The 27,415-nt window shown below is 41.6% G+C and overlaps 1 protein-coding gene across 2 annotated transcripts; it reads right to left on the reverse strand.

Moving 5' to 3' along the window:
• Nucleotides 1-1,043: 1,043 nt before the first annotated feature.
• CCHR2.PART0H2orf69 (chromosome chr2.part0 C2orf69 homolog) lies at nt 1,044-27,409 on the reverse strand. Of its 2 annotated transcripts, none has more exons than XM_044060633.1 (2): nt 26,965-27,409; nt 1,044-3,430 (listed from the first exon to the last, which is right to left on the reverse strand). In XM_044060633.1, the coding sequence occupies exons 1-2, from the start codon at nt 27,289-27,291 to the stop codon at nt 2,612-2,614; spliced, it is 1,146 nt and encodes a 381-aa protein (XP_043916568.1). In that variant the 5' UTR covers nt 27,292-27,409; the 3' UTR covers nt 1,044-2,611. The 2 variants fall into 2 exon arrangements, with proteins under 2 accessions (XP_043916568.1, XP_043916570.1); XM_044060635.1 differs by lacking the exon at nt 26,965-27,409 and adding an exon at nt 26,799-26,891.
• Nucleotides 27,410-27,415: the final 6 nt, after the last annotated feature.

A 27,415-nucleotide genomic window follows, 5' to 3' on the forward strand; every position in this document is an offset into this window, starting at 1 on the left:
GACAAAATGTGACGTAGAAACTTGACAATCTATAAAATAATGCAGCACAGTACATAAGCTACTTGAAGTGTACCAGCAATAAAGTGTAAACCAAAGCCATAACAAGGGCAGGGAGAAATGGGCATCTGCTCAGGTACAAGTTGTTGGAGAGTGTGATAGGCATGACCTGTACTTGAAAGCTGCATCAATAATAATTTGAACAGCCACAAATGTGGCTGATTAACCAACTGGTCATTGTTTCGGTGTTCAGAAAAAGAAGCTAGTACAGCTCCTTTTCCTACAAATTTAGTAAAAGGTGCTGGACACAACACTACTATAGCTCTTTGCTAGAAAGGACGTTTTTTGGTCCTCAACTTCAACTGGTAGGGTAGGGGGTGGGGTCAAACAGCGACTGCTCAAGGCACCTTGCCTTGCTACAAGTGCTACTGTAAGCATTCAAGAAAATTAACCAGACTTGCATACAAAGCAATATATAAATTGGTCATTTCAGAAGTTTTCAACAGCTTTAGTCTATGTTCTGTGCAAGTAACCCTGTAATCCAGCTGTTTGTAATTATGACCGTTTTTCAATTTAATCAGCCCTAGCACCTGGGAAAAGGCTGACCGTGACCACTGGTATGATGCAATGACAACAGATGAACACTACATACATGGCATAAAGAACAGGTTTTTCAACTGCCTACAGTGTCTTAGTATCAAATTAAACTGAAGAGAGCCTGCTGAAGTTTTATCAGACTACTGCCAAGGTAAGGTTAAGGTTAAGGTTCCAAGTTATTCTACTGCCAAGGTAAGGTTATGGTTCCAAATTATTCTCGACTAGCACTGAAGTGAGTGACCAATATATGGCAAATTCTAGAATTACCAAATTACAAGACCCTCTCAAAGCCAGACAGCTGAAGAGTATGCTTTTTCAAGTTACCTGCCCTGCAGGTAAGAGTGCAGCAAACCATTTCTTACCCCCAGACAAAATGTCCAGTGCTACATCAGACTGATACACCATACCTAAGCATCAGTTTAAAAATGAAAATGCTTACAAGCAGAAGCTACAGAAATATGAACTTTATTTGTGCAGTCTCTTCAAAGAGAAGTTTCTCAGCATACCACTTTTAGCAGACACAAGGCGACTTTAAGACATCAGGGCTCTTTGTCCCTCCTGGTGGGGCACTTCTAATTTGGAAAAATTAAGACAGATCCAATAATCTTGAAAATGCTTGGGTATTTGGCACACAGAGATAGATCTCTAACTGCACCAACCACCATGGTGTATGATTAACAGTCTTGAAACTGGAGTAGCCAGGCAGGGAGGGTGACAAGGGGTGTGAAACTTTAACCTCTCTCAGAGAGTGGGAAAGGTTGTGTTCACCTGGGAGCACACCATGTAGGTGTTATTTCCCTTGTGGAGACCTGAGAAACCACCTAACCAAACTTCAAGGAAAGGGGGTGGGGCTGCATGAAGGGAATACCTATGGTAGAGCTGAAAGGAGGTCCCCTCCTCCACACTATGGCAAATACACTCCAGAACGTTAGGGCTGCTTTCTGAATGATGGCTGCTTCTGGTAGACTCTTGCCCTGGTGAGAGGGAACGAAGGGGCTGACTGGATGGAAGGGTCCTGACGAACAGACAGCTTAGGCAAAGTGATCCAAAAGAATCTTGGAAATTGATGACGTTACCCTGATCGAGAAACGGCATCAGGCTGCTAGTAGCTCTGAATCCAGAATAAGCCAATAACCAGAAAAGCTGGCTTACCTAACATGATGTAGTAGCCATGTCTTCTATCCCAAAAGGCAGAATAAAACAGAGCTGCTTCATTCACTCCCAGTATGCACCCAAGGTCAGAAAAGCACCAACCTTACAGTGTGACAAGTACACAACACAAGAAGGGAAGCATACAGTGCTTATTTGGGTTACTTTTATGTTACATGACTCAGAAAAGGTGGTTAATAACATGCAATAAGAAGGGTCCCTTCACTACCAAGCTACAGTGGACTCTCATCAGGTTTTAAAAGAAGTATCCATTAAGGTTCTTCTGCCAGGGAAACTTTGTGGACATTATGGTAAAGGAGCACATTTGTAATCAGCTAGTGAACACCTAATAGACACGGCCAGTACAGGAAAGACAAAAGGTTATCAAAAGCATGAAGGTTCACAAAATGAAAGCATAAAACAAGTCCTGGAAACTGACAATAAACAGCAATCACAGCAGTCTGATGAACAAGTGCAAATAAGTGTAGCAACTAGCTTAATCGTCAAGAGTGATTTCCCATTCAAGGTTCTGGAGGAAAATCATGTAATGTTTTGTGCATTCAACAGTTGCAACTATTATAATATTGAGAAACTTTCAAGCTGCTTTATGACAGTTCTTGTAAATCTGCACTGTAAGAAACGCATTTTGCTTTGGGTCCCAGAAACCTAGGATTTAACATCCAAACAGAAGTCTATTCCCCACTAATTTACCATGCTTGACAAGCACAACTTTCTTCACATCATAAAAAGAAGTGCAAAACGAAAGTGGCTGCAAGGTGCACAAGAAATGGGACATAACACAACAGCTACATAGTATGCCAAGAATCCAGCAAAGATATTTTCTGACAGAGATGGACTTCACTGGAGGTCAAAATACCTCAAGGATTCTGAAATGATTTTCTAGGGTAGGTGTTTCACTCTCAAAATGAATTTGGTTATCCACCTGCACACCAAGTTCTCTCAGAGTTTGAACAAATTTGCTATGCTCTTTTCCAATCCAGGACCTCATGGAATCACGGACTTGATAAGGCGTGACATGAGTATGAACAGCAATTCCAGTCCAAGCAAACTCCTTCAGCACGTCTGCATCAGTCACCCAGGTATTACCCCCACCTGGGTGACCTCCATCTAGCCAGTAGATTGTCTTTATGTTCTTAATAAAGGCAGCAAGAGTTTCATCACTCTTAGTTCCCTGAAGTTCATAAAGTAGCTGATTTAATACCACACAACCTTTGCTGAAACCAATCAAAGTGAAAGAGACACAGTCCGAGTGATGGGGAGGGTTGAAAACAAATGAACCATCTTTAGAGCATTTGTCTCCATTTGCAAAAAAGCCATTAGCTGCAGGTGCAGAATGAGACTCTAAGACATGACCATTTGTAGCTTTGTGCACAGTGTGTACACCGTTTCGCAAGTTAATACTAGGAGTCATCTGGAAAGCATTGGTTAAAAGTTTGTGAAGGTGTCTGAAAGCTCCAAAATCTGTACTATGCTCTGGAGCACCAAATAAGGTACTCTGTACAAAATGATCATAGCAGCTGAATTTATGCAGGTGCATTCGGGAAGCCTTTATGATCCAAATGTAGCTCCTTGGGAACCGATGAGAAAGGAGTACGGCAACATCTTCTAAACTCCACTGCTGCCAACGGACATTCTCTGGGTGCTGAGTCATGACAGAATGGTAATTCTGAAATAAAAGAAAAGTAAAATATTTTTGTTTTACAGAATTTAAACCTACTTAGCATAAACTGAGGGCATTGCTACAAGTTTACTGATTTTAATCAATAAATGAAATGCCTGTGTGTTGTTCCTCTTAAACCAAACTGTCACCTCCCAAAAAAATACACACATTATATATATATATATATATATATATATATATATATATATATATATATATACACACACTATATAGATATATATATCTATAACACATATACACACACACTCGTCACTATTACTTACTCAAGTCTCATATAACTACAAAAGGAAGTCAAGAACAGAAAAAAAATAATGGCAAAAGATAGTTAACTGAGCAGCAGTACTGACAAGAATACTGCAATAGTTGGACAAGCATTCCCGTTATGTAATACAATAAATGTAAACCAGCCTGCTGGACCTAAAGAAAAGGTGCCAGACTCTGCTGACAGTAACCTGGCTTCAGAAATGGAGCACAGCTATCAGACAGCTGGACAGAGAGAAAAGGATTCAGTATATCCAAGAGGCATTCTTTTTTCTGGGGGAGGGGTGGTGGTGGAGGAGGAACACTGTTAGAGCTACACCAACAGCAGGTGAAAAGTCCGCTGTAGTTACAATTATGCCTTGAACTCCACCTCATCCTTCTTCCTTAAGCCCATTCCCACAAGCACAATAAAAAGACTCCTCCTCAAACTCAAACCCTGCCGCAATACACCTGACAATCTTCCTCCTACATTCCTCAAAACTATCTGCAGACAGCATCGCCTTCCCAGTCTCTATACTTTTAAATAGATCCATACAAGAATCATACGTTCCTTCCATCTGGTGCCATGCCTACATCATCCCCCTCCACAAAGGTGGTAAAAATACTGACACCACCAACTTCAAGCACATTGCCATCCTATCCCCTCTGTCTAAAATTGAGAAAACCATCCAAGCTCAACTAATGATGCACCTAACCCAAAACAATCCCACCCCCAACACAGTTTCCATCCCAGTCACTCCACCATAACTGCCCTTCTTTCCTTCCTAGAAACCATCAACCAAGAATACGACTTGGGCAAATTTGTATCTACATTATTCCTTGATCTGTCAAAAGCCTTTGATACCATCTCCCACACATATCTCAACTCGTTTTCCAGCTACCTATCCAACCGCCAACTGCCAACAAGCAGTCCAATGAAAAACCACCACCTCCTCCTTCCTTCTTACACCCACAGGTGTCCCCAAAGGATCTGTTCTTGGCCCGCTACTCTAACCTATTTATTAACAACTTTCACCACTCTGTCCTAGACTCATCTGTCATCCAGTATGCAGATGACTCTACCATCATCTGCTCAGCTTTCTCACCCTCCGAGCTTCTAGCAAAAAACACAATTAGCCTTTTCCAAAACAGACATCTGGATGCAGTCCAACCATCTAGCCCTGAATGCAAATAAAACTAAACTAATGATCTTCTGCCCCAGCAAAAACTCAACTATCGATAAAACCTCATTCATCATACAAAGCCAGAATGACACTCCCCTTGATATAGTCCCCACTACTAAACTTCTTGGTATCATCATAGATGAGGAACTAAAATCTGACACACATCCACTCTGCAATAAAAAACTCAAAAGTTAGATCTTCTCTACAGACACATCCACTTCCTCTGCCCCTCTACCTGTCAGACCCTGGCATCTACTTTCTTGCTCCCCACCCTAATGTATGGTGCACCCCTATTCACAAACATACACATCAGCTTACAAAACAAACTTGAATCCTGCTACCACAAAATCTGTAAATTTGCAACCAATTCTAAATACTCTTCCCACCATTGCCACTCCCTCCTCACCCTCAACTGGCTTGAACTTCCCAACTACCTTGGTTACCTACAACTCACCACTGCTCACAAACTTATCTACAATCCTGCAAACTGCCCTTCTCTGGCTACATCCTTAAAACCCTATATACCCAAACTGCCAACTCAGATCCACAAACCAAAATCTCCTTCAAATCCATAAACCATCTCATCCTTCTGGCCAGCTAGTTCTCTCCTACTCCACAGCCAAAAAAAATGGAACCCCCCCCCTTTGCAGCCTTCCCCAGCATGACAATTTCAAAACCCAGCTCTCTCATCTATCATCCGAATGGATATGCCCATGCCACACTCCAACTTAATCCCCTCTCCACCCTCTCTCTTTCTGCACAAGTGCTTAAGATTCTCTCTGTTGCCTTGGACTGTGCATCTTCCGTGGTATTCTCCATGACCCCTTCTGTTTCTTTCTCCATGCTTTATAGACCAGCTAAATTAAAATAAATAATAGCTATATCTCAACTCGCATAGAATTCTCCTGCCACGAATTAACTTTGTATCTGATCACTTCTACCTACCATTATAAGCTAGTTACTATATATTTTAAATGTTTTACTCACTTGAGCTTTTAACGTACTGTATTATACACTCTGAAATATCTTTAACTTGTTCTGCACAGTTACTTGTTGTGTCCCTAGTAACTTGCAATATGTACTTGAAATATATATTTTTTGCCCTTTCTTTGTAACCTGCAAGTTGTAAATTCAAATGCAATTTGTTTTGGAGCTTTTCTCCCCGGGTCTCCGCTGAAAATGGGCTCTTCTGGCCCAGTGGACTTCCCCGGTCAAACTTAAATAAATAAAGAATGAACGGTTGGGGGGGGGGGTGTAAAGCCATGTGAATGACAACCACGGATCCATGTATGTCACTTACAAAGCATCACTTCACAACTGGTGGTAGCTTACATAACAGGGAACATCTCCTCTGGTTGAAAAGGTTGGCTCAGTGATGCCACTCCAGCCTTACTGATGTTCCCTAACCTCTGTAGGACATCCTACTTACCACTTGTGAGCTGTTCCCTAACCTCTCTGTAGGGCCTCCTACATACTATTTGCAGGCTGTGAAGAACTTCTTCCCCAGTGCTTGGCAAGCTGTACCTGAAGACAAAGCAGGCAACAAGGCAATGGAGTTCATGCAATGTAGGCAACCACAGATGAAGCCTTCTAAGACAACAAAAATGAGTGGAGAAGGAAATTAAGTACAGTCCGTCACACCTTACTTTGATCTTTGAGCAAAAATGAATACATTCATTCCAGAAGTCTTTTACCACTGGATTAAAATAAGTGTCACAATAAGATGGCACTAGAAAGCTTACCAGTGATAAAAAGGGCTGCTTGTCCATTTTCTAAAACAAAACAGAAGTAATAATATACTCAATGTTCACGTTTGAAGTTTTACATTCCCTCACTGTTAAACATCACCACCTCAGGCTGTCTATTCAATAAAACAAAATTTGTTAGGGAAAATTAAATTATCTCATTATTACACTAAGTAGTCATTTCCAGTGATCATTAGAGCTGACTTGATACTGATATTAGGGGGGGCATGAATTTCTTAAAATCTGAACATGTAAATTTGTGCTTATATACAGCATTTGTAAGCAACTCCGTAGAAGTTCTCATTACCCTAGAAAATGCCGACGTCTGTGCTGTCATGGTTTAAAGCCAGAGAAAACACACTGACAGTGCAAGTTTATAATGCTTTCCGCACATTCAGGCCAGCTACTACTACACACAAACACACACACGGGGCTAAAGGTGGAAGTGCCTCGACTGACATCAAAAATAAATATAGCTCAAAGCTGTTCCTGGATTTTGTAAACACAAACTCCCTGAACCAGACTGTCAATACACCAACAAGGGGTGCAACCATACCTGATCTGGTCTTCACTAATATGGGGAGTGTGCTGTACAACCTCTAGTGTAATGTCTTCTCTGGTAAGGTCAGACCACAAAAAGGTCGCCTTTCAAGTAAAAATTAAAGTTTACATTTAAGAGAATTTAGGTAGCAGCATTCGCAGTGTAATCATGCATGATCTAATCTTTCTCATTCACCACAAAACCATAAAATTAAGCCACGTTGTCTATAGACAAAAAAGCCTATCTGCTATTACAACTACACAGAAGGAAGAAGTTCTAATGTCAAACATTACAGAAAAAGTGATAGTACTGTAGAAGTAAAAGGAAGGTAAATCACCAGGTTTAGGTGGCATTCCAGAAGGTGTGTGGAAACTAGGTGAGATACTTGTGTAAAAGTAGACCTAATATACTAGGAAAGTGAAGTGTCCATCTTCCACAGAGGAAGTCACTTCAGTACTTCACAAGGAAGGAGAAAATCCAAAAGAGCCAAGTTCATATAGACCCATATCTGTATTAAACCACAATTACAAGGTGTTTATGACTGTACTAAAATCAAGGTTGGCCTCAATAATAAAATAAGTAATTGACGCGGATCAATGAATTTGTAAAGGGGAGACAAATTACTCTTAATTTTTCCAAATCTTCTGGGTTTCTAACACCATGACGGGAATGGACTCCATTCCTAAGCCAAAGTATGATCAAAGATTGAAACAATACTAATTTCATGAACTTTAATGTCAGCCAGAAGTGCTTTTCTTAGCACCTGCAATGTGCCCAGTAATGACTTCTGCAATTCATACAGGGTTACATGTATTGGTAACATACCTAAATACGATTGTAGATTCTTTTTTTATAAGACCCACTGCTTCTACTACTATTGAAGGCATCCGTCCTGGTTTTCCTATTTAATCTATCAAACATGTTTTGGAGCCAGTCAATCACTCCAAAACTGTAAGTTAGGACAGGCTGGTTTATAGCATGGATTTTGTTCCTAGATGTCAATGCTGTTTTCAGGATTAATTTTAGTCTAAGTATTCCTTACCAAGTTTTATTGGCATTTTTTCATGTTTTATTAATGACCCTTCACCAATTCCCAAACACGTATACGCTCCCTCTTACTCAAGTTCTTTTATATCCCATTCTTGTCCCAAACTGTTTTCTTGGTGCTGCATTTTTCCTGCAGATTGCTTTTGCACATTTATCAAGACCAAATGACATTCTTATATCATCTCAAAAAGTACTGACAACTTGCAGGTGTTCTTTCAGTTCCTCATCTGATGAGCTATACAGTTTTAAGTCATAGACAAAAAGAAGACGAGAAGTCTTTGCACTTTGTTGTTTTCTAGGCGCTAAATTACATAACAGCTTAGGCCATGGCTACAGACAGCTTAATGGGTTAGAGGCAAGGCAGAATAGCAACTGTGAGAGAGTAAACCTGGAATATCCCCCTTTGAATTTTTATCCCCGGGATAATAATTTGTCCTTTATCGTGGCTTAATTGCAAAGTGGTCTGCCACTGTTTCATGGTCACTGCAATGTAGTCGATCAGTGCAGGGTGTATATCATATTTTTAAGCACTCTTTTATCCATGAATGCGAGATACTACCAAATGCTTTTTTGTAGTCAATCCATGCCATACTTAACATTCTTCCCTGTTTTACAGTTCTACACTAGGACTTTAACAAGTGATCTTTTGTTCCATATTACTTTTATTGCCCTTTTGTTCCACTGCCATAAATAGAAGGGGGGTGACAAATGTTTTGACAATGTAAAGACCTTAATGATAATTCAGGTTGCAAAAAAGAGAAGAGGTGGTACTGGTATCTTTAGATGTGGAAAAGGTATACGACAGGGTGGACTGGTACTAATTTCTGGCATTAGAGAGGATGGAATTTCCAAAAGCTTCCCAAGTGAATTTCCAGCCTGTTACACAATCTAGACGGACACATGCTAGGATAAGAAGTACTCAGTGTTATCTGAAGTATACTAAAGGATTGTCAGCTATCCCCATTACTGTTTGCACGTTTTACAAACCCTTGGCGATTTGAATACAAGGATACAAATGGGGAGATATGGAATTGAAAACAGCACTAGATGATGTCTTTTGTCAGCTCCTATGGAAGATCGTTTAATTTGGTTTCAGATGCTGCTAAGATTAGGAGAAAACTCAAGCTGTAATGTTAATGATGACAAAAAAATAGCAGGGAACTGGCTAATCGGCATCAGGAATGGAGGAGGGACAGAGCCATAAAATACTTGGGAATTTGTCTGGCAGGGGATTAGGGGACTTCAAGACAAAGAACGGGTGAGGAGGTCTTGGGTAATATCCAGGAAAATTTAAATAAATGTGAATTGTTGAATCGGCTCCAGATTAAGAAACTTGCAGGATGGCAGTGAACCGAGCACTGTTAGAGGATACCAAGACTAGAAATACAGGAAAAATTAGAAAATTATCAAGATCACAATCCCTCGGTTAGACTCATTCTGGGGCAAGGTACTGGGGTCATTGGCCCCTCCTGTGATGGATGTTATAAGGAGAGAAACCAGTAAGATTTTCCTGAAATAGTAGTACAGACAATGAAGATGCAATATGGATACCAGGTAAACAAAACTAACAAATGGATGTATAACTCATTTGGTAGACGCTGAAAACACAAGGCCATGTTCAAATTCTGGGATCGGCTTACAATAAGAGAGGGCAAACTCGACTTGGGAGGAGGCTCAAAAAAATATGAAACCTCAATGATGGAGGTTCCCGAGTTACAGGCAGTAAAGATAGAAACAGAGTTTGCAGTGGGGAAAGATGAATACAAATAAGCGGTCATTGTTAATTAAGTGGGTTATAGAAATATGAAGAAAAAAAGCGTGCGCACCTCAATAACTGAAAGACTTTGGATGAGGCAAGAACAAGGTAATGTCTGCATAAAGTGTTTTATGTATTAGCAAGGCTACACAGAACTTTGTCAGTGGTAGATCACAGATGTTGAAGGTATTGGACATTTTCTGGGATTATTGAAAACTTGACAACAAACAGGGTTAGGCAAAGAGTTGGAAGGAATTATAGGAGAGAGGTTTTGGAATGAAAAAGAACTACTGCTATTGAAGTGGAAAGAGAAGGTTAGGAAACTGACAGACGGTATGGTTACAATGTTAATGGCAAAAAATGCAATTATGAGAAAATGAAATGAAAGACCAACTTACAGCATGTAATAAAGTTAGTGGAAATAATTCATAAGGAAGAACAAAGGGTGTTTAGGCAACATTGCTTTCCTCTGGATATGATTCAAAGGAGTAAGTGAATGAGGGGGCACAGAAAAACTGGATGAGAGGGGTAGAGAAAGGCTGGATGAAAAATTGCCACAGCTATTGCCTTAAGGGGATACTTGTAAGTACTGCAAGTATTTATCTTGGGAGGAAGTCACCAGACTGTTAATTAGGAGTAATATTATACCAAGAATCAGGTGCTTATTACTTAACTGAACATGCACCACTAGTAAAGAGCTTATCAGCTATTAGATATTGGTATCCCCTAAAAGGAAAGGGCATTTTATCAATTGTTTATATAAAGTACTAATGTAAATGCCTGAATTGCACAACACGAGGATTGTAATACAACTGTTGCAAACAGCTGTGTGAGAAGAAAAGCTACTGTTCTTAAAAGGAATGACAAAACAGAACAGTTGTGGGATCTTTTGGGAAAATCACCACAGGCTGGAAGGCAATCAGCACAGAGGGAGAAAGAGTAAACATGTGGACAAAAGAGTAAGGGATTGGAGGGAGGATATAAAAGCATTTAAAGTGGCAGCAATTATAGGCTTATCTCCTTCTGACATTTAGTTATGAAATTTCATGAAAGGCAAAGGACACTCAGTGCAGAAAGACAGAACAGTGTGTGGTGATTGGAGGGAAGAAAAATCAAAACATTTTAAGTGGCTTAGTAGTTAAGACAGAAGGGAAAGGTAGGGCTGGTGGAGAAAAGCATGAACGACTGCAAGAAAAAGTGGCATATTAGCAAGAAGGTAATACTCAGAGGACTTGAATCTTCCTCGGCAGACTGTAAGATTCAGGGTAGAAAAGGGGAGAGATAATTGATGTCTGGGGCCAAAAGGCATTTAGTCAACTGGTGCACAACTGTATTGGAAGAGACAGAATTTTGGATGTGATTCTGCCCAATATAGAGTTACCATGATGTGCAACAATGATCATGCCACTATGTGGTTTACAGTAGGAGGGGAAGTACGTATAAGGTAAAAAGAATGGGGTAAAGGATTTCAGAACAGTGGATTAAAATGTGTTTGGGAAGTAATCAAGAATGAATATAGAGACTAAGAGGAAACAGAGGGAGTAAAACTATAGAAAATGGTTTGGATCATAGTACCCTGGGGCTATGGACAATAAAGAACAAGCTAAAACAAAGCAAATGTGGCTATGCAGGAATGCGAAGCTAGCAATTAGAACAAAAGAAGGTGCTTACAAGAGGTGGACAGTGGCAGGCTCAATATGAGAAGGCCCACAAAAAAAAATCTCACAAAAGTGTAAAGGATAGATACGGAAGAGAACATTAGCAAAACTAATCAAAGACATAAAAAAAAAAAAAAAAAAGACAACTCTCCAGGATGAGCAAATACAGGAGGAGGGAGTGCTTAGAAGACTGGAGAAAACACCTGCTAAATGAATTCTCTGCTTCAGTCTTCACAAAAAAAGGGTGCACCATTCTGGGTGGGCAGAATGAGAACAGCGTCTAGGTACTAGGATAGAGTGAAAGGAGGTTAACTGGGAAATGGCAGCACATAGGGAGGATAACACAAGGACCAGATGCATTGCTTCTCTCAGAGTCCTAAGATTTCTGGCCACAGTGCTGGTAGAACCCCTGATGGACAGCTTCATGAAATCACTAGTGCAAAAATACCAGAGGGAATACAGAAACTGCAGTACCACTGTACAAGGGGAAGGAGAAAAATCCGAGGAGCTATTTGCTTGTTAGGATTAACAGCAACTGCAGGGAAGTCATGGACAGAATCCCAATCCCAAAGACAGCATTTCTACAGGACAACAATCAGCCTCGCTCAAGGACAGCAAGTTTGTGGCTATAAGGAAGTCAGTCAGTCAAACCAGATGCCAGCTTGACAGAGGACCTGGATTTCAGACAGCCTCTGACCCAGTCCCATACTGGAAATCTGACAGTGAAATGTAAAAAGCTGAGAGGTATGGCCAAGACTAAGAAACTGTATGACTGAATGACTGGTAGGACATTGCCAGAAATTAGGGAAATGACTAGTGGAGAACTGTGGGTGGTTTGTCCTGGGTCCATTAGTGATCGATATGTTGGCCTCATATCTGAGGGGACAGACAACTTTTTTGCTGAAGACACACATAGGTGAAGCAATGGCAGATGGGGAGAGCCCAAAGAAGGATCAAGAGTGAAGGAGAGTATCAGCACAAACAGAAGCAAACTACTGCACGTAAGACCATAACAATCCTCTTGTGATATCAACTGAAATGATGGCAGTGAAGGAAAAGGATACGGGCATGCTGAATATAACAGGACCATTAGAGGTAGAGTGTGATGGCACAGGCAGGTGCAAACAGCAAGCTAGGGGATCAGATTCAAGAAGAAAAAAAAAGAAGGTACTGCTTCTGTGTCTTTGGACTGCACACACCTCGAGTACTATATGCAGCTCTGTGGGGGGGGGGGGGGTACACAAGGAAATGGACATCAGGCTCCCACAAGGAATCCAGAGGAAAACTATTACAGAATCACAAGAGATGGAAGTGTGAGATCCCAGGTAAGAGGAACTAGACCTGAGCTTTTCTTTTTTCTGCCCAGAACAGACTGGGAGGGGTCATAGCAACAATGTACAAGATCCTATCAAAGAGATGTTAGGAAATAAATAAAAAATAGAAGGGGGAACAAACAGAAACTTGATGGGTCTCTAAAAATACCTCTATAGGTCCACACCATTTTCTGTGAAAAAGTGACTGGCATGAGACAGTTGGAAGAGTAAGGGGAACAGCAAGGGTGGAGGGCAGATGGAATGTAAGGGCACAAAATAAGCTTAATATCACCTTCTGTCATTAAACAAACGAAACAAGTTCGGTGAGGAAAGTGAGGAAGGAGGAGTACAGACTAGAATAGAAAACCACCAATCCAGGTAACTACAGACCTATAAGTGAACTGTCCTTAAAAAGAACATTTTACAGTTTTCCAAATGTGCTTTAATTTGGCCAAATAAGATTTAAGGGTAAAGAGAAGGTATTATTGCCTTTCCTTAGGGAGTTAACTAGATGAGCCAATGTCTTAGTAACTTGCCTAAAATGAAAGTCACTACAATACATAGAGATTGGAGAATTTCCACTGAATTCATTCCATGTGTTTGTATCTTGTTAGCTACTTTAGGTCAGTGGAAAACCAATGGCAAACCTTGTAGTGCCAAAAACATGGGAATATCCTTAAATAAATCTATAGAAGGGAAAAACACGCTTCAATTCTCTGGTTTGTGCGGCCAGAGGGTATTGTCTCAACTGGTCTGCCGGTGGAGTACTAAAAAGGACTGCTGGGGAAGTCCTGAAAAGGACTGAGTTCTTAGCCCTAAGATGGCCTGCTTCGAAGTGGAGCTTTACCAGGGTTGCAGTAGTCCTAACAAGGACTGGTGTAATCCTAAAAAGGACCGCTGGCCCTGATGGTATCAAGCTGGAGGTAGCCCTTAAAAGGGCTGGTTTACTCCTCAATAGGGCTGTTAAGTATTGTGCCTCAGTACTAAGAGGGAACCCTATGGAAAGAATTGAATCCCCTTAATATAGGCTGGGCTCTGACAAGGGCCTTTTTGTCAGTCCTCTGCTGGAAATGCTGATCCTAATAAGTTAGTCCTGAAAAGGATTTTTGGTAATCACTCCCCTATGGCAAGGCTGAGTGATCTGTTCATACCAATTTCAGTCCAGTAAAAGATGCAGTAAAAATTAAATAAAACAAAATAAGAGACAAATGATAAAATACAGATAATCGTGCTAAAAGCATACAGAGTCTGACAACAAAATGACAAAAAAAGACAGCTGACATGGTGACCCTAAGATTTTAGATCACCACAGTGCAAGACAGTTACTGGAAGAGAAACACTGAAACCAAGTTGTGTCAAACCAAAGTCCTTTATTTTTCCAGTCCTGCACGGTACAGAGAAACACAGGTGGACGTCCTCCTAGCGCTGTTCAGACTGGATTAAGCGGTGAGATGTAGTTTACTTTTATACACAAGTGTGGGCGTGTCAAAGAGGCTAACCAATCAAGTTGGGGACATTTGAGAGGAGTGGCCTTTATTATCTTAGCCCCTATCAGGGTGCGTGGTTAGTCTGTTACAGGTAGAGCTACGACTGTTTCTATTTGTGTATCACTTTAGATAATGGTAAATTCAAGCTGTTAAGAACATGCGTGTTTTTTATCCCTAATAGTAGTCAACTAACAAATATTGACTACTTAATTAGGTCTTTAACAAAAAACAACACATAAACCAAAACAGATAAATAGTTGAGAGAACCCATGTTGGAAATAGACTTTGAAACTAACACATTTCCTAATGTTTGTGAATCTATTCTGAGTGGGGATCCAGCACTTTCATGTAAACTTCTTCAGGGAGGCGTCTGGTGGATCTTAATGACGTGAGGTTGCCATCTTAATTCAAACCTTCTAAAGTGATCTAGGCTGGCTTCTAGCTTACAGGATTCATAAATGGCTTCCTAAAATGGGGGGTTGGGAACAAAATTGTTTCACTCCATTTAACAATTTAACAGACTGGAAGAAAACAAAAGACCTAGAGATGCCTGCTTAGAACTTCCCCAGCTTTGAGTTCCCTCCTGGTGTTACTCAACACTCAATTACCCAAACCTACAGACCTATAGTGACTATCAGTGTTGAATTTCAGTGTTGAATTACCTTAAAGTCCTAGTATGTAAAAAAAAAATCACCAATGCCTTCCTCCACCGTGGTCCTGCCTAGTGTCATGATAATGTTGAAAAAACTAAAAAAAAAAAACTCTAAAACACCAACAAATTTGAGAAGGCCTGCAGTGTGGCAGAGCCATGTGGCGTCCTCGTCCAGAATGCTAAATCAGGCCCGAGTTATCTATGGGGAGGCTGTTGTGGTGTGAATCCTTCCTAGGCAGGTCCTCCACTCAGCGGGGAACCAACCATCTGTCTGCCGCTAAAGGGCAAGGGACGATGGGAGTGGTGGGACAATGTGGCATATCTGTGAGGCAAGCTACAGAGGACTCTGTTGTCCTATATAGGGACAGGTCCCTTTTGCCCAAAACCACGCTACAGCTAAGTGCGATCAATGGGGGAGCTTTGGAGGGCAACACTACTTAGCTAAGACTAAATGTAAGAGAACTGAAATGACTGGGTGTAAAACTGACTGTAAAGACAGTGTCTCAACCTTACCCTGGGAAGGACTTATGTTCGGCAAGGAGCAGCTGTCTGTTTGCCACTATAGGGCAAGGGACCGTGGAGTGGTGGGACCACGTGGCATGCCTGTGAAGCATGCTACAACACAGTCCCTCTATTTGGGAAAGGTCCCCTTTGCAAAAAATGCAAGCCACAGCTGGACAGGATCAAATTTGGAGGGGGGGGGGCTTTGGGGGAAAAATACTTAGCTAAAAATAAAACTAATAGACATAATAATACAAAAAAAGCGAACTTAAAATGGAGATGTGGAGGTTGGCCTGGCTGCGGTAGTGGAGGTCTGTTGTAGTGGGTGATCTCATCCAGCTATTGCACACATTTTTTGCAGAGGGGACTTTTCTCGAATAGAGGGACTGTGTTCCTCTGTAGTGTACTCCACACGCCACGTGGTCCCCACCACTCCATGGTCCCTTGCTCTAGTGGCAGACAGACTGTTGCTCCCCGCCGAGCACATGTCCTTCCCAGGGTAGGGTTGGGACACTATCTTTACACTCAATTTTACACCCAGTCATTTCAGTGTTCTTACATTTAGTGTTAGCCAAGTAGTTTTGCCCTCCAAATCTCCCCCATTAGATGATCGCACTTTGCTATAGCATGGTTTTGGGCAAAAGGGACCTGCCCATATTTAGGACGACAGAGTCCTCTGTAGCTTGGCTCACAGACATGCCTAACAATGTTCCACCACTACACAGTCCCTTGCCCTTTAGCGGCAGACAGATGTTTGGTTCCCCGCCGAGTGGAGGACCTTCCCAGGAGGGATTCATGCCACAACAGCCTCCCCCTAGACAATGATGTAGGCCCAATTAGCGTTCTGGACGAGCACCCCACATGACTCTGCCGCACTGCAGGCCTTCTCCAATTTGTTGGTGTTTTGGACTTTTTTCCCAACATTCTCATGACACTAAGCACGACCAGGGTGTAGGAAGACTTTAGTGATGTTGTTTTACACACTAGGACTTACAAAGAGGCAATTCAACACTGATAATTACCTGAATTTACAGATCTGTAGTGACTGAGTATTGAGCAACACCAGGAGGGAACTCAAAGCTGGGGAGGTTCTAAGCAGGCATCTCTAGGTCCTTTGTTTCACTCCATTTAACAATTAACAGACTGGAGGAAAACTATTTGTAACCACCCCCCATTTTAGGAAGCTGTTTCTGAATCCTATAAGCCAGCCTAGACCACTATAAGCCAGCCTAGACCACTTCAGAAGGTTTGAATTAAGATGGTGACCTCATGCCATTAAGACCCACTGAACGCCTCCCTGAAGAAGCGTACACAAAAGTGCTGGATCCCCACTCAAGAGTAGATTCACAAACATTAGGAAATAAGTGTTTAGATTCGTTTCAAAGTTGATTTCCAACATGGGCTCTCTCAACTATGTTTAAGTTTGTCTTTTTTTGGTTTACGTGTTGTTTTTTTGTAATGGTTTTTGTTAAAAAAGAACTAAAAAAGAACGAATTAAGTAGTCAATATTTGTTAGATTACTATTAAGGGATAAAAAATACACGTTCTTAACGGCTTGAATTTACCATAGTCTAAACTGATACAGGTAGAGCTATGACAGTTATTTGTGTAACAGACTAACCAGGCTAAGATAATAAAGGCCATGCCTCTCAAAATGTCCTTGACTTGGTGTTAGCCTCCTTGACAAGCCCACAACTTTGTGTAAAAAAGTAAGCTACATCTCACTGCTTAATTCACTATAAACAGCGCTAGGACGACATCCACCTGTGTTTCTCTGTATCGTGCAAGACTCGAAAAATAAAGGACTTTGGCCTGACGCAGGAGGTGGGATTACATCAAGGATCAGCTCTGAGCCCTTTCTTATTTGCAGTGGTGATGGACAGGTTGACAGATGAGATTAGACAGGAGGCCCCTTGGAATATGATGTTTGCAGATGACATTGTAATATGTAGTGAGAGTAGGGACCAGGTTGAGGAGACCCTGGAGAGGTGGAGATATGCTTTAGAGAGGAGAGGAATGAAGGTCAGCAGGGCTATAACAGAATATATGTGTGTAAATGAGAGGGAGGGTAGAGGAATGGCAAGGATGCAGGGAGTAGAGTTGGTAAAGGTGGAGGAGTTTAAGTACTTGGGATCAACAGTTCAGAGTAATGGTGAGTGTGGAAGAGAGGTGAAGAAGAGATAGTACAGGCATGGTGGAATGGGTGGAGAAGAGTGTCAGGAGTGATTTGTGACAGACTGGTACCAATAAGAGTGAAAGGGAAGATCTACAAGAGGGTAGTGAGACCAGCTATGTTATATGGGTTGGAGACGGTAGCATTGTCGAAAAGGCAGGAGTCAGAGCTGGATGTGGCAGAGTTAAAGATGTTAAGATTTGCACTGGGTGTGACTAGAATGGACAGGATTAGGAATCAGCATATTAGAGGGTCAGCTCAGGTTAGACAGTTTGGAGACAAAGCAAGAGAGGCGAGATTGCGTTGGTTTGGACATGTGCTGAGGAGGGATGCTGGGTATAATGGGAAAAGGATGCTAAGGATGGAGCTGCCAGGTAAGAGGAAAAGAGAAAGGCCTAAGATGAGTTTTATGGATGTGGTGAGAGAGGACATGCAGGCGGTTGGTGTGAAAGAGCATGATGCAGAGGACAGGAAGAAATGGAAACAGATGATCCGCTGTGGCGACCCCTAATGGGAACAGCCTAAAGATGATTATGATGATGGTTTGACGCAACTTGGTTTCAGTGTTTCTTTTCCAGTAACTGTCTTGTACTGTGGTGATCTAAAATCCTAGGATCACTGTGTCAGCTGTCTTTTGTCAGTTTGTTGTCAGCCTGTGTATGTTTTTAGCACGATTATCTGTATTTTATCCATTTGCCTTATTTTATTTCATTTTTACTGCATCTTTTACTGGACTGAGATTGGTATTAACAGATCACTCAGCCTTGCCATAAGGGAGTGATTACCAAAATTCCTTTTCAAGACTAACTTATTAGGATCAGCATTTCCAACAGAGGACTGAAAAAAAAGGACCTTGTCAGGGCCCAGCCTATATTAAGGGGATTTGATACTTTCCATAGGGTTCCCTCTTGTGCTGAAGCACAATACTTAGCCCTACTGAGGAGTAAACTAGCCCTGATAGTATCTCCTTAAAAGGGCTGATGGTCCTTGTAAGGACTACAACAGTCCTTTTTAGGACTACAAAAGTCCTTTTTAGGATTACAACAGTCCTTGTTAGGACTACTCCAATCGTGGTAAGGCTCCACCTCGAAGCAGTCCTTCTCAGGGTTAAGAACACAGTCCTTTTCAGGACTTACTCACCAGTCCTGTTTAGGACTCCACCGGCAGGCCAGCTCATTCCTTGAGACAATACCCTCTGGCCACACAAACCAGAGAACTGAAGAGCGTTTTCCCCTTCTATTATTTATACCCACTCCCCGGGAGCGAGCTACACTCTTGGTGTAACTGATTCTATTCTCCCTACCTTTGCATTAAATAAATCTGTACGAAAAACACAGTGGGTTATCACCACAAAATAGAAGGAAATATCTACCAATATAACTGAACAGAATAAAAACTAAATAATCATTCTTCTGAACAGACTATGAGACTGCAAAATGGAGCCATTGGCAATGTAACAATCAGACTTGTAAATTCACAGCAGGAAGGACAGCTCTCAACATGCAGTTAGGCATTAAGTTACCAGTCAAATGACAAAATGGAGGCATCACTACCATGGATTACTCTAGTGACAAAGGGTAACCAGAGTACTTACGAACTCTCTGACAGGCAGAAAAATGACAGCAGTGAATACTCAAGTTACTGAACAGCAAACCAAAAGAAGCTGTAAAACAAGGACTGACAATATCAGCTGTTGAACAGTACTTCATTCCAGTAACATCAAAAAGAATATTCATGCTTTTCAAGAACTGCAAAGCAAACCAAAGAAACTAATACAGCAACTCACTCGGAGGACTGATCCCAGACACAGAAAACTCCTGCAGTTGGATATATGCACATGTATTAAAGCCAATGTGCACATACCACACGGCCAACACTGCAAGTCCTGTTTTGGAAGCATTCTCAGTCACCACCAACAGGAGTAATAGTTAAAGACTCCACCTTCCCTCAAGGGTAACTGCCACAATCCCTGCTTTCACCTCTCTTTTCATGCATCCCTGGACATGGAGAAAGGAGGGTGTCCTTAAATTTGAATTGATATTTGAAGAAAAAAATAGCTTCTCAGGCAAAGGACAACCACAAAGCTTTCTACATTTATGTCTGCAACCTCAAGGGAAATGCACAACAATGTGCAGAACCTTACTGTGAATGGAATCATCCACACAGTGAACTGGAAGCCAGTGCCAACCTTTTGGCCGATAGGTAATGCACATAGACAGTAGCCTTACCTTCGACCACCATGGTGAGGAAATCCTTTTAAGCTGCACAACTTAAGTAAAGGCATGGCCTCAGGGTTCAAAGTCATTATCCCACTATACTTCACTCTTATCAGACCAGAGTACAATGCTCCCTTCAGTGTGTACTTGACTAGGAACATGCAGCAACCAGAGTGACCTCAGAGGTGGTTCCTAACACAAAGGATACAAGGTGAAACAAAAATGCCTTATGCAGAGCACCTTAAGGCTGTTTCCTCTACTCAGTCTCCTATAGATTGCTGAGGGGGTGATCTATACCTGGCTTAAAAGACCTACACAAACCTCACACTTACGAATCTCCTGCATGTTCGTATGTCAAAAAATACCAAAAATACAAGGTCTAGGGACCAGAATTTTGTTTGGGACTTGAAACAAAACATGCTGGAGAGACATGTGTATCCCAGATACTGCCCCTCCTTTGGAAAAGGCTTCCTTCTCCATGTGACACCGAGTTTGTCTACTACCCATTTTAAGTGCAACCTAGACCTGTGGATGGAGAATAGAAAATTTACTTCAGGCCTGGCACTCCTGTCCCTTATGAACAGTGGTAGCTTATAAATGCTTGCTCTCAATGTTCTGTTTGAGAAAAGGACAGGAGGATGCCATGTTTAAAACAGTAAAATGTCTCTTATAACAGAAAATGACCATGGAAGATTACTAAAACTGATGGTAGCAGAACAATGGAGTTCTTAAAAAAAAGTATGGAGTAGCTCAGAAATATATCAAACATTATATCATGGAGTTATAGCCCAGAAAGGGAGAAGATTTCAATACACAATCATGTTGGTAAATGTTCATACATTAGATTCCATAGGCTCTTCTATAACATAATAATGAAATTATTAAAATTATAGAACTTCACAGTGTATCTATGTAGCCTTTGACAGACTGAAGTTCATTTATCAGTCAGTAACCAGACTGAGCACTCCTAGTTATTGAATTCTGGGAAGTGCAAGGCATCCTTCAGAATCCAAATTACTTAGTGTAACCTCTTCTACCAGTTACCCCCCCCAACCGGTCAATACAAATACTTTAATCAGTGGACCTCGACCTGGTTCATCTCCCACCTCATCACAATGCCTTTTTGCTTAGTGATGGCTCCCCAACAAAGTTCCAATCTACTGTCCCCCCTCCCAACACCTCCTCTATCCAATGACTCCACTCCAGTAATCCAATCTATTGGTTTCTGCCCAGTACATCCCAAAAGGTTCCTAAATAATGCAATCCCTATATGCACTCACTGCTCACAGCAATGTCTCTGCTTCTGTCCATTAGTTTTTGGACATTGTCGCTTTGTACGCATAAATTCCTGTGTTTCGTACACATATACAGAGCATGACTTTGTGCTGTCCATTTATTGTTAGTCTGTTTACAGCTGCTGCATCAGTCAATTCATTCTAGCATCTGCAAGTTTTCTATGTTTTTAAACATCTAGGTCCTTGGTGGCAGAAAATGATCCAAGACAATTACATGTGACCCTTTAAATGACCAAAAACAAACATGGATTATAGGAAACTTGTAATTAAACATTTTTGGGGAGCAGGGGGTACACTGATACACCGGGGGGGGTCACTACACTTCAGTATCTGGACTGATGTTTAGTTCTGGAAACACCACCAGCTCTGTACTGACAAATACCACAAGACAAATAAGAATTGAACAAAAATGGCATAGGGTGTGGAGAGAGAAAAAAAAAAGTTATCCACACATTACCTCAGAAACGCTAAGTACATCAAGGGATAGGAATATGGGTGCACAAATGAGAGCAGGGAGGTCTGATCTCAAAACTAATCCAATACTTTGCATTAAATTTGACCAGTTTGTTGTTTAAATATATTTTTGAAAAATTTAATTTTAACAACTGCAAGCTATTAAGCTGACTGAGTATTTTTAACTACTGGGCCAAAAAAAGCAAGCACTACCGTCTATGCAACTTCACAAAAGGACTTGAAACTGCAAACAAAACAAGTGGTTGGAATTTTAGCAAAAACTTCTAGATCAAGGATGTCAAGCATTGTGTGAAGTAAAGGGCAGTTATATGATCACTTAAGTACTCACTGATAGGTCTTGTTAGAAACCGTGCACACGCCTTGACAGAAACAAGTCGATTACTGTGCACGAACTTCTTCAGTCAAAAGTGGTGGTCTATCTCAAGGATAACACTCCTATGAAAAAGGTATGCACACGAAAGGAGCTGAAGGTAGTATTACATTTTACAAATACAATGAGGGTACTATGTTTTAGCTTTCAAGTTCATAGGAGATTACTAGGCTAATGGCTCAAAAGCCCTTACAAGCCCAGCCAGTTTTACCCAGATTTTCTATTCCTAGAGGAAAGATGAGGCTCAGCAAACAGGATTTTGACAATTTTTACAGACTGCCTCTGATCATAAGGGACATGGGTGCCGCTCCAGGAGTTAATCTGCAATTTCCAATTCATTGGTCCAGACTGTGCTTGAAGATGGTCAGAGAAGGGTTCTGTTTAACATGAATAGGAAGCTTATTCTAGAAGAAGGGCAATCTCTGGGAGAGATACCAGTCTCTCCAGCATGATCTACTCATGTCAGATAGTAGGTTTAAAACCTTTGAGCGAGTAACCCTTGTGCAGTTAGTTTTGCAAATATGCAACATTTTCATTAGGGATGGATCAGAGACTGCATTCCAGGTCAGGCATTGATCACCCTCTGTAACTGTTAGGGTTTTTAATCTGTCCACATTTGTCAAAATTCCACAATCTTCATAATGCACGTGTCCTTAGATTGCAACACCTTTTTACTTTTTCTTACAGTAATATATACAATCGTAACTATTTTTTCGCCAGTCATTTGCTCCAATTCTGCACCAAATGAGACACCTCAGCACCTCTCCTACCTTGGGCATAGACAACATATGGCCTTATGTCTGATAAAATAACTACAGTCAAACCTCTGAAGGAACTCTGGTACCACTTACATGCATTCTTATGTTTGAACACAGTGTCTGTTACAACTACCCACTGGAGGGTTCAATCAGGCAAGTTGTTTTTACCAATCATACTTAACAGATAGTTCAGTCACTCCCCATATAAGCAATGACCCCTACAACCAGTACAGTGTACTCCACTAAGCACTGTACAATAGTCTGAGCAGCTATTAATAGTCTCAGCTACTAAGTCACACAGATTCAAACATGTTCCCTTCCCACCCCACTGTTGTATCGAAACAACCATTAGAAGTAAAAGCATTAATTACAACTGCACCACATATGCACATTTTCTGTACGTACTGCACCCATTTATCTGCCCTTTGAAAGAATCCACCCCAACCAACACCCTCTAGACCATCTACCATACTATACTTAGCCTTACTCTTCCCAAACATTACCTGTAGCACTGTTAAATCCTCATTAAAACCAGGGGACACAACAGCTGCCAGCCTTCACCAAGGATGATGCCACAGTATGAACAGAACATGACTTATTATAACTGCCTTACTTTCTGGTGTTAATCCAGCTGAATCCAATATCTATCAGCATGGGAAGACATGGTTAACAGACCACTTTGCTTTGCCGAGGATGGTCTACACCTGCCCCCCCCGTGCTTTTGGACTTGGCTAAAAAAATAAATAAATTCTAACCATTCACTTGCAGTCTTTTTTAGGCAATATAAAAATGACAAAACTACCAACATAAAAACAAAAATCTGACCATAAGGTGTTACTGCTCAATACTAGGAGCCTAAAAACGAAACTGCACATTTTACAAGCTGTTCTCACTCTGGAAAATGTAGACATTTGTACTACTACTGAGACTTGGTTTAAAGCTACAGAAAGTACTCCAGCAGTGGAAGGCTACAGTGCCTTCCACACATTTAGACCAAGAGCAGCACAAACAGGAACTAAAATTGGAAGTGTCTCAATCTAGGTTAGCAGCAAATACAAGTTTATGTTGGTTAAATAGGACGATGCCCTGGAGTACATCACATCCAAATCTCCACAGACAAGTTTTGCTACCATTTACGGGCCAGCTACATACCACCCTCTATGACCCACGAAGCCCACAGCTCTTATCTAGACCTACTAGAGATACCCACCATCCAACTAAATACCCTATTCATGGGTAGATTAATTACCTCTATATAAACAGGGAAACATACACTGCCTCTAACTCATAGGTACAGTGTTTCCTGGACTTCATCAACACCAACACTTAGACCAGATAATTCACTCTCCAACCAGAGGATCAAAGATATTGGAACCGGTACTCCTCAACATGAGATAACATTGCACCCCCCCCCATCTCATGTCCTCATTGGTGAAGTCAGACCACAAAACTGTCTCCCCCTAAATAACATTCAACCCTGAAAACCAAACTAAACCTGCAACAGTTAGTAACTACAAAGCAAACTACATCCTATTAAGCAATGGTTTATCAAAATCCACTGCTCTCCCAAACCCCAGGAACAGAGCTACCTATGCAAAATTATTTACAGAAACCCTGACGAAACATATAAATGCCTGCATTGAGGCTGCCATACCTACCAGAAGTAAGGTCAGAGTCAACAAACTACACCGGATGAGATCCTTACCTTTACAAACTATACAACAAAAGAAAAAAAAAAGACAATAACCAAAATCAGAAAGAGCTATTCTCACAGAGACAAGACCTCTCAGATCCAACTACATAAGAAACTCAAGAGATCTAATAAAGTCCAGCAAGGATTACAAAGTCAGACTAGCCTCCAAGGCTAAGGACAATCACAAGGCTTTCTTCAACTAGGTCAGGAATTAAAGGTAATAATCAACAGTGTGCAGATCGGGACAGCCCTCACAGAACAGGGTGACAGAGCAAATCTAATGGCTGATAAATTTTCACTCTAACTTCACCCCCCCCCCCCAACTACAACCCACTCCCCCTGTGAAATCCCTTCCATCATACCCCCCCCCCAAACTATCAACAGGTCCAGGATGTGCTTGCCAAGATCAAAAATACTGCTTCAATGGGCCCCGACAATATCCCTGGTTGCATACTAAACAACCTAACACATGAACAGGACTACTTGAGGCACTCATCAACTACAGCCTCAAAAGAGGTTACACGCCAGGTGAATAGAGGACTGCAATGGTCATCCCTCAAGAGTGGATGATCAACTGACCTCAGGAACTACAGACCCACAAGTCTGACAATTCTAATACGCAATGCCATGGAACGAATCATGGAAATGATCAACAAGGACATTGGCAACCTACAGACATTGGATTCATCCCAGTTTGGCTTTAAGGGAAGATCTCACCTACTTAACTTGATAGGTCACCATGGCTATAGAGGAAAATGGTACATACCTCCTACTTTGACCTGGCCAAGGCATTTAATACAATACCTCAGTCAGATATTCTTGACAAACTCACAGAACTAAGTATAAATCCCTACATAAAGTGTTGGACTGCCAGATGGCTCACAGACAGGACCCAAGAAATCAGGATCTGTGAGACTACTTCCAATAACAGACCAATCACCAGCAGAGTGCCTCAGGGCTCTGCGTTGGGCCCGCTCCTGTTAGGCATCTACTTCTTGGAAGTCAAGGCTAATGTCAACGGCCTCTGGCTCATCATGCTCGCAGACAACTGTAAATTGGGAACCATCACAGATTTCCCCCCAACAAGAACATTGTACAAGAGGGTCTAACACAAACAAATGACTGTTGTGAAAACCACTGATTAAAACTCAATGCAAAGAAATGCATTATAGCGCCCTTTGGGAAACAGCCCACCCGAGCTAATTACTTCGACAAACACCTTAAGAGTTGACCCGATAGTTAGGAATCGGGGAGCGTACATGTAGAGAGTAATCTGGCATCCGACCAACACATGCTAAGATAGTAAGAAAAACTGTTCTGAGTCACACAACTCATAAGGAAGGGTATGGCATCCAGGTCCAAGGAAGTAATAGTACCACTCTACTCAGTACTTAGACCCATCGTCAATTACAATGCCCCTTTTTGCATGTACCCAACCAGGCACTTAAAACAGTTGAGTACTCTCAAAGATTCCTCACTAAGAGAATCCAGGGTATGAATACCCTACCCTATATTGATCGCCTTAAGGTCCTCTCTCAGTACTCACTCTCCTACAGATTACTGACAAGTCATCTATTCCTAGCATATAAGGTGCCCTCGGAGCCAGCTCTGACAGATCTCTGGCACATCTGCAAGACAACCACCACCAGAAACACTACATCCAAGGACACGAACTTTGCAACATAAATGGAACCTATTGGAGGGACAGATAAGTGTCTCAAAAAGATCCTCACACTTTGGAATAAGCTCCCCATCTACATGAAGCATAGTTCATCCCCGTTCCTGTTCCAAAGAAACCTTGATCATTGGATGGGAGATCACATATTCACTCCTGCCTGGCACCCACGACTCTGATGGACAGAAGACAACAGTAAGTAAATTCATCCCCAACTAACGTACCCCCAACACACATAAGCCTTTGCTACCTCCTTACTAATACTGCGGTATCCATTACATAGGTAAATAGTGTTAAAAAAAAAAACTTCAAAAATTTACTGCACCAAACTTTCCACAACTATACTGAGATTACTAAAAACAATAATGCACGCGTACTGTTTTCAGAATTTGAAAATGACTGAAATACAAAACAAGATAAAAAAAAGAACAATACATAAGAAACGTCACCCCTTTCTTAAAATATATTAACGGACTTGCTCCCCGAAAAAAAAAGAGCTTTAAAAGTTGCTATTTCCTAAGATCTGGGTGCTTTAAATTAACAGCTTGCTTTACAATCCTAGACTGTACGCAGACCCTGTAATCAGCTTTGCCTAAAGCATTCAAGGATGTAACGTGGGAGTCAGATTTAGTACGACGACGCGTGTCCAACATACGACCCTTGTATGTATTTTAAGAAGGGTATTTTAGCCCCAGTAATGTGTGCAGCATTAAATGTGGTACTTCAGGTTCCGCCCCTTACCTGAACATCCCCTGGGAAATAGATGACGTGATGCTGCTGCTCCTCGCCTACCGCCCCACACCTACGGTCACTAGAAGCAGCTAAAACCCGGCTTTTACCCTTAGTTAATGCCCCAGGGAGCATTACAAGTAGGTCGTTCTCCATTCCTAGCTCGGCCCCCAACACAGCCGGTAACCTAAACGGTCCCAGAGCAAGGCCATCCATACATTTGGATCCGCCTTTCATGCTACCGCCAAGCATGCTCATGTTCCTACCCGCCTCAGTCAAAAAAGAGAAAATTACGGCTCCGGTTTTCCACCAGGAAGCAGCTACAGTAATAGTGCGCATCCAGGACCTCACCAGAGGACCACAGAGCCACCTGGGCCCAACAACGTAGCTTTCCTCGAAATAGGTAGCTAGCGAGCGACACCTGGCGGCAAAAGAAAGTAACACTACACATACAACCAGCGAC

The sequence above is a fragment of the Protopterus annectens genome, chromosome 2.part0, assembly GCF_019279795.1.
Source record: "Protopterus annectens isolate FY-2018-M chromosome 2.part0, PAN1.0, whole genome shotgun sequence".
NCBI lineage: Eukaryota > Metazoa > Chordata > Ceratodontiformes > Protopteridae > Protopterus > Protopterus annectens.

Bases quoted from the DNA above. Each gene is read 5' to 3' on its own strand.
- CCHR2.PART0H2orf69 (XM_044060633.1), bottom strand. From the start codon at position 27,291: ATGCGCACTATTACTGTAGCTGCTTCCTGGTGGAAAACCGGAGCCGTA. The intron at 3,431-26,964 runs GTAAGGGGCGGA...CTTTTATTTCAG, and splicing joins ATTTCCCAGGGGATGTTCAG to AATTACCATTCTGTCATGAC.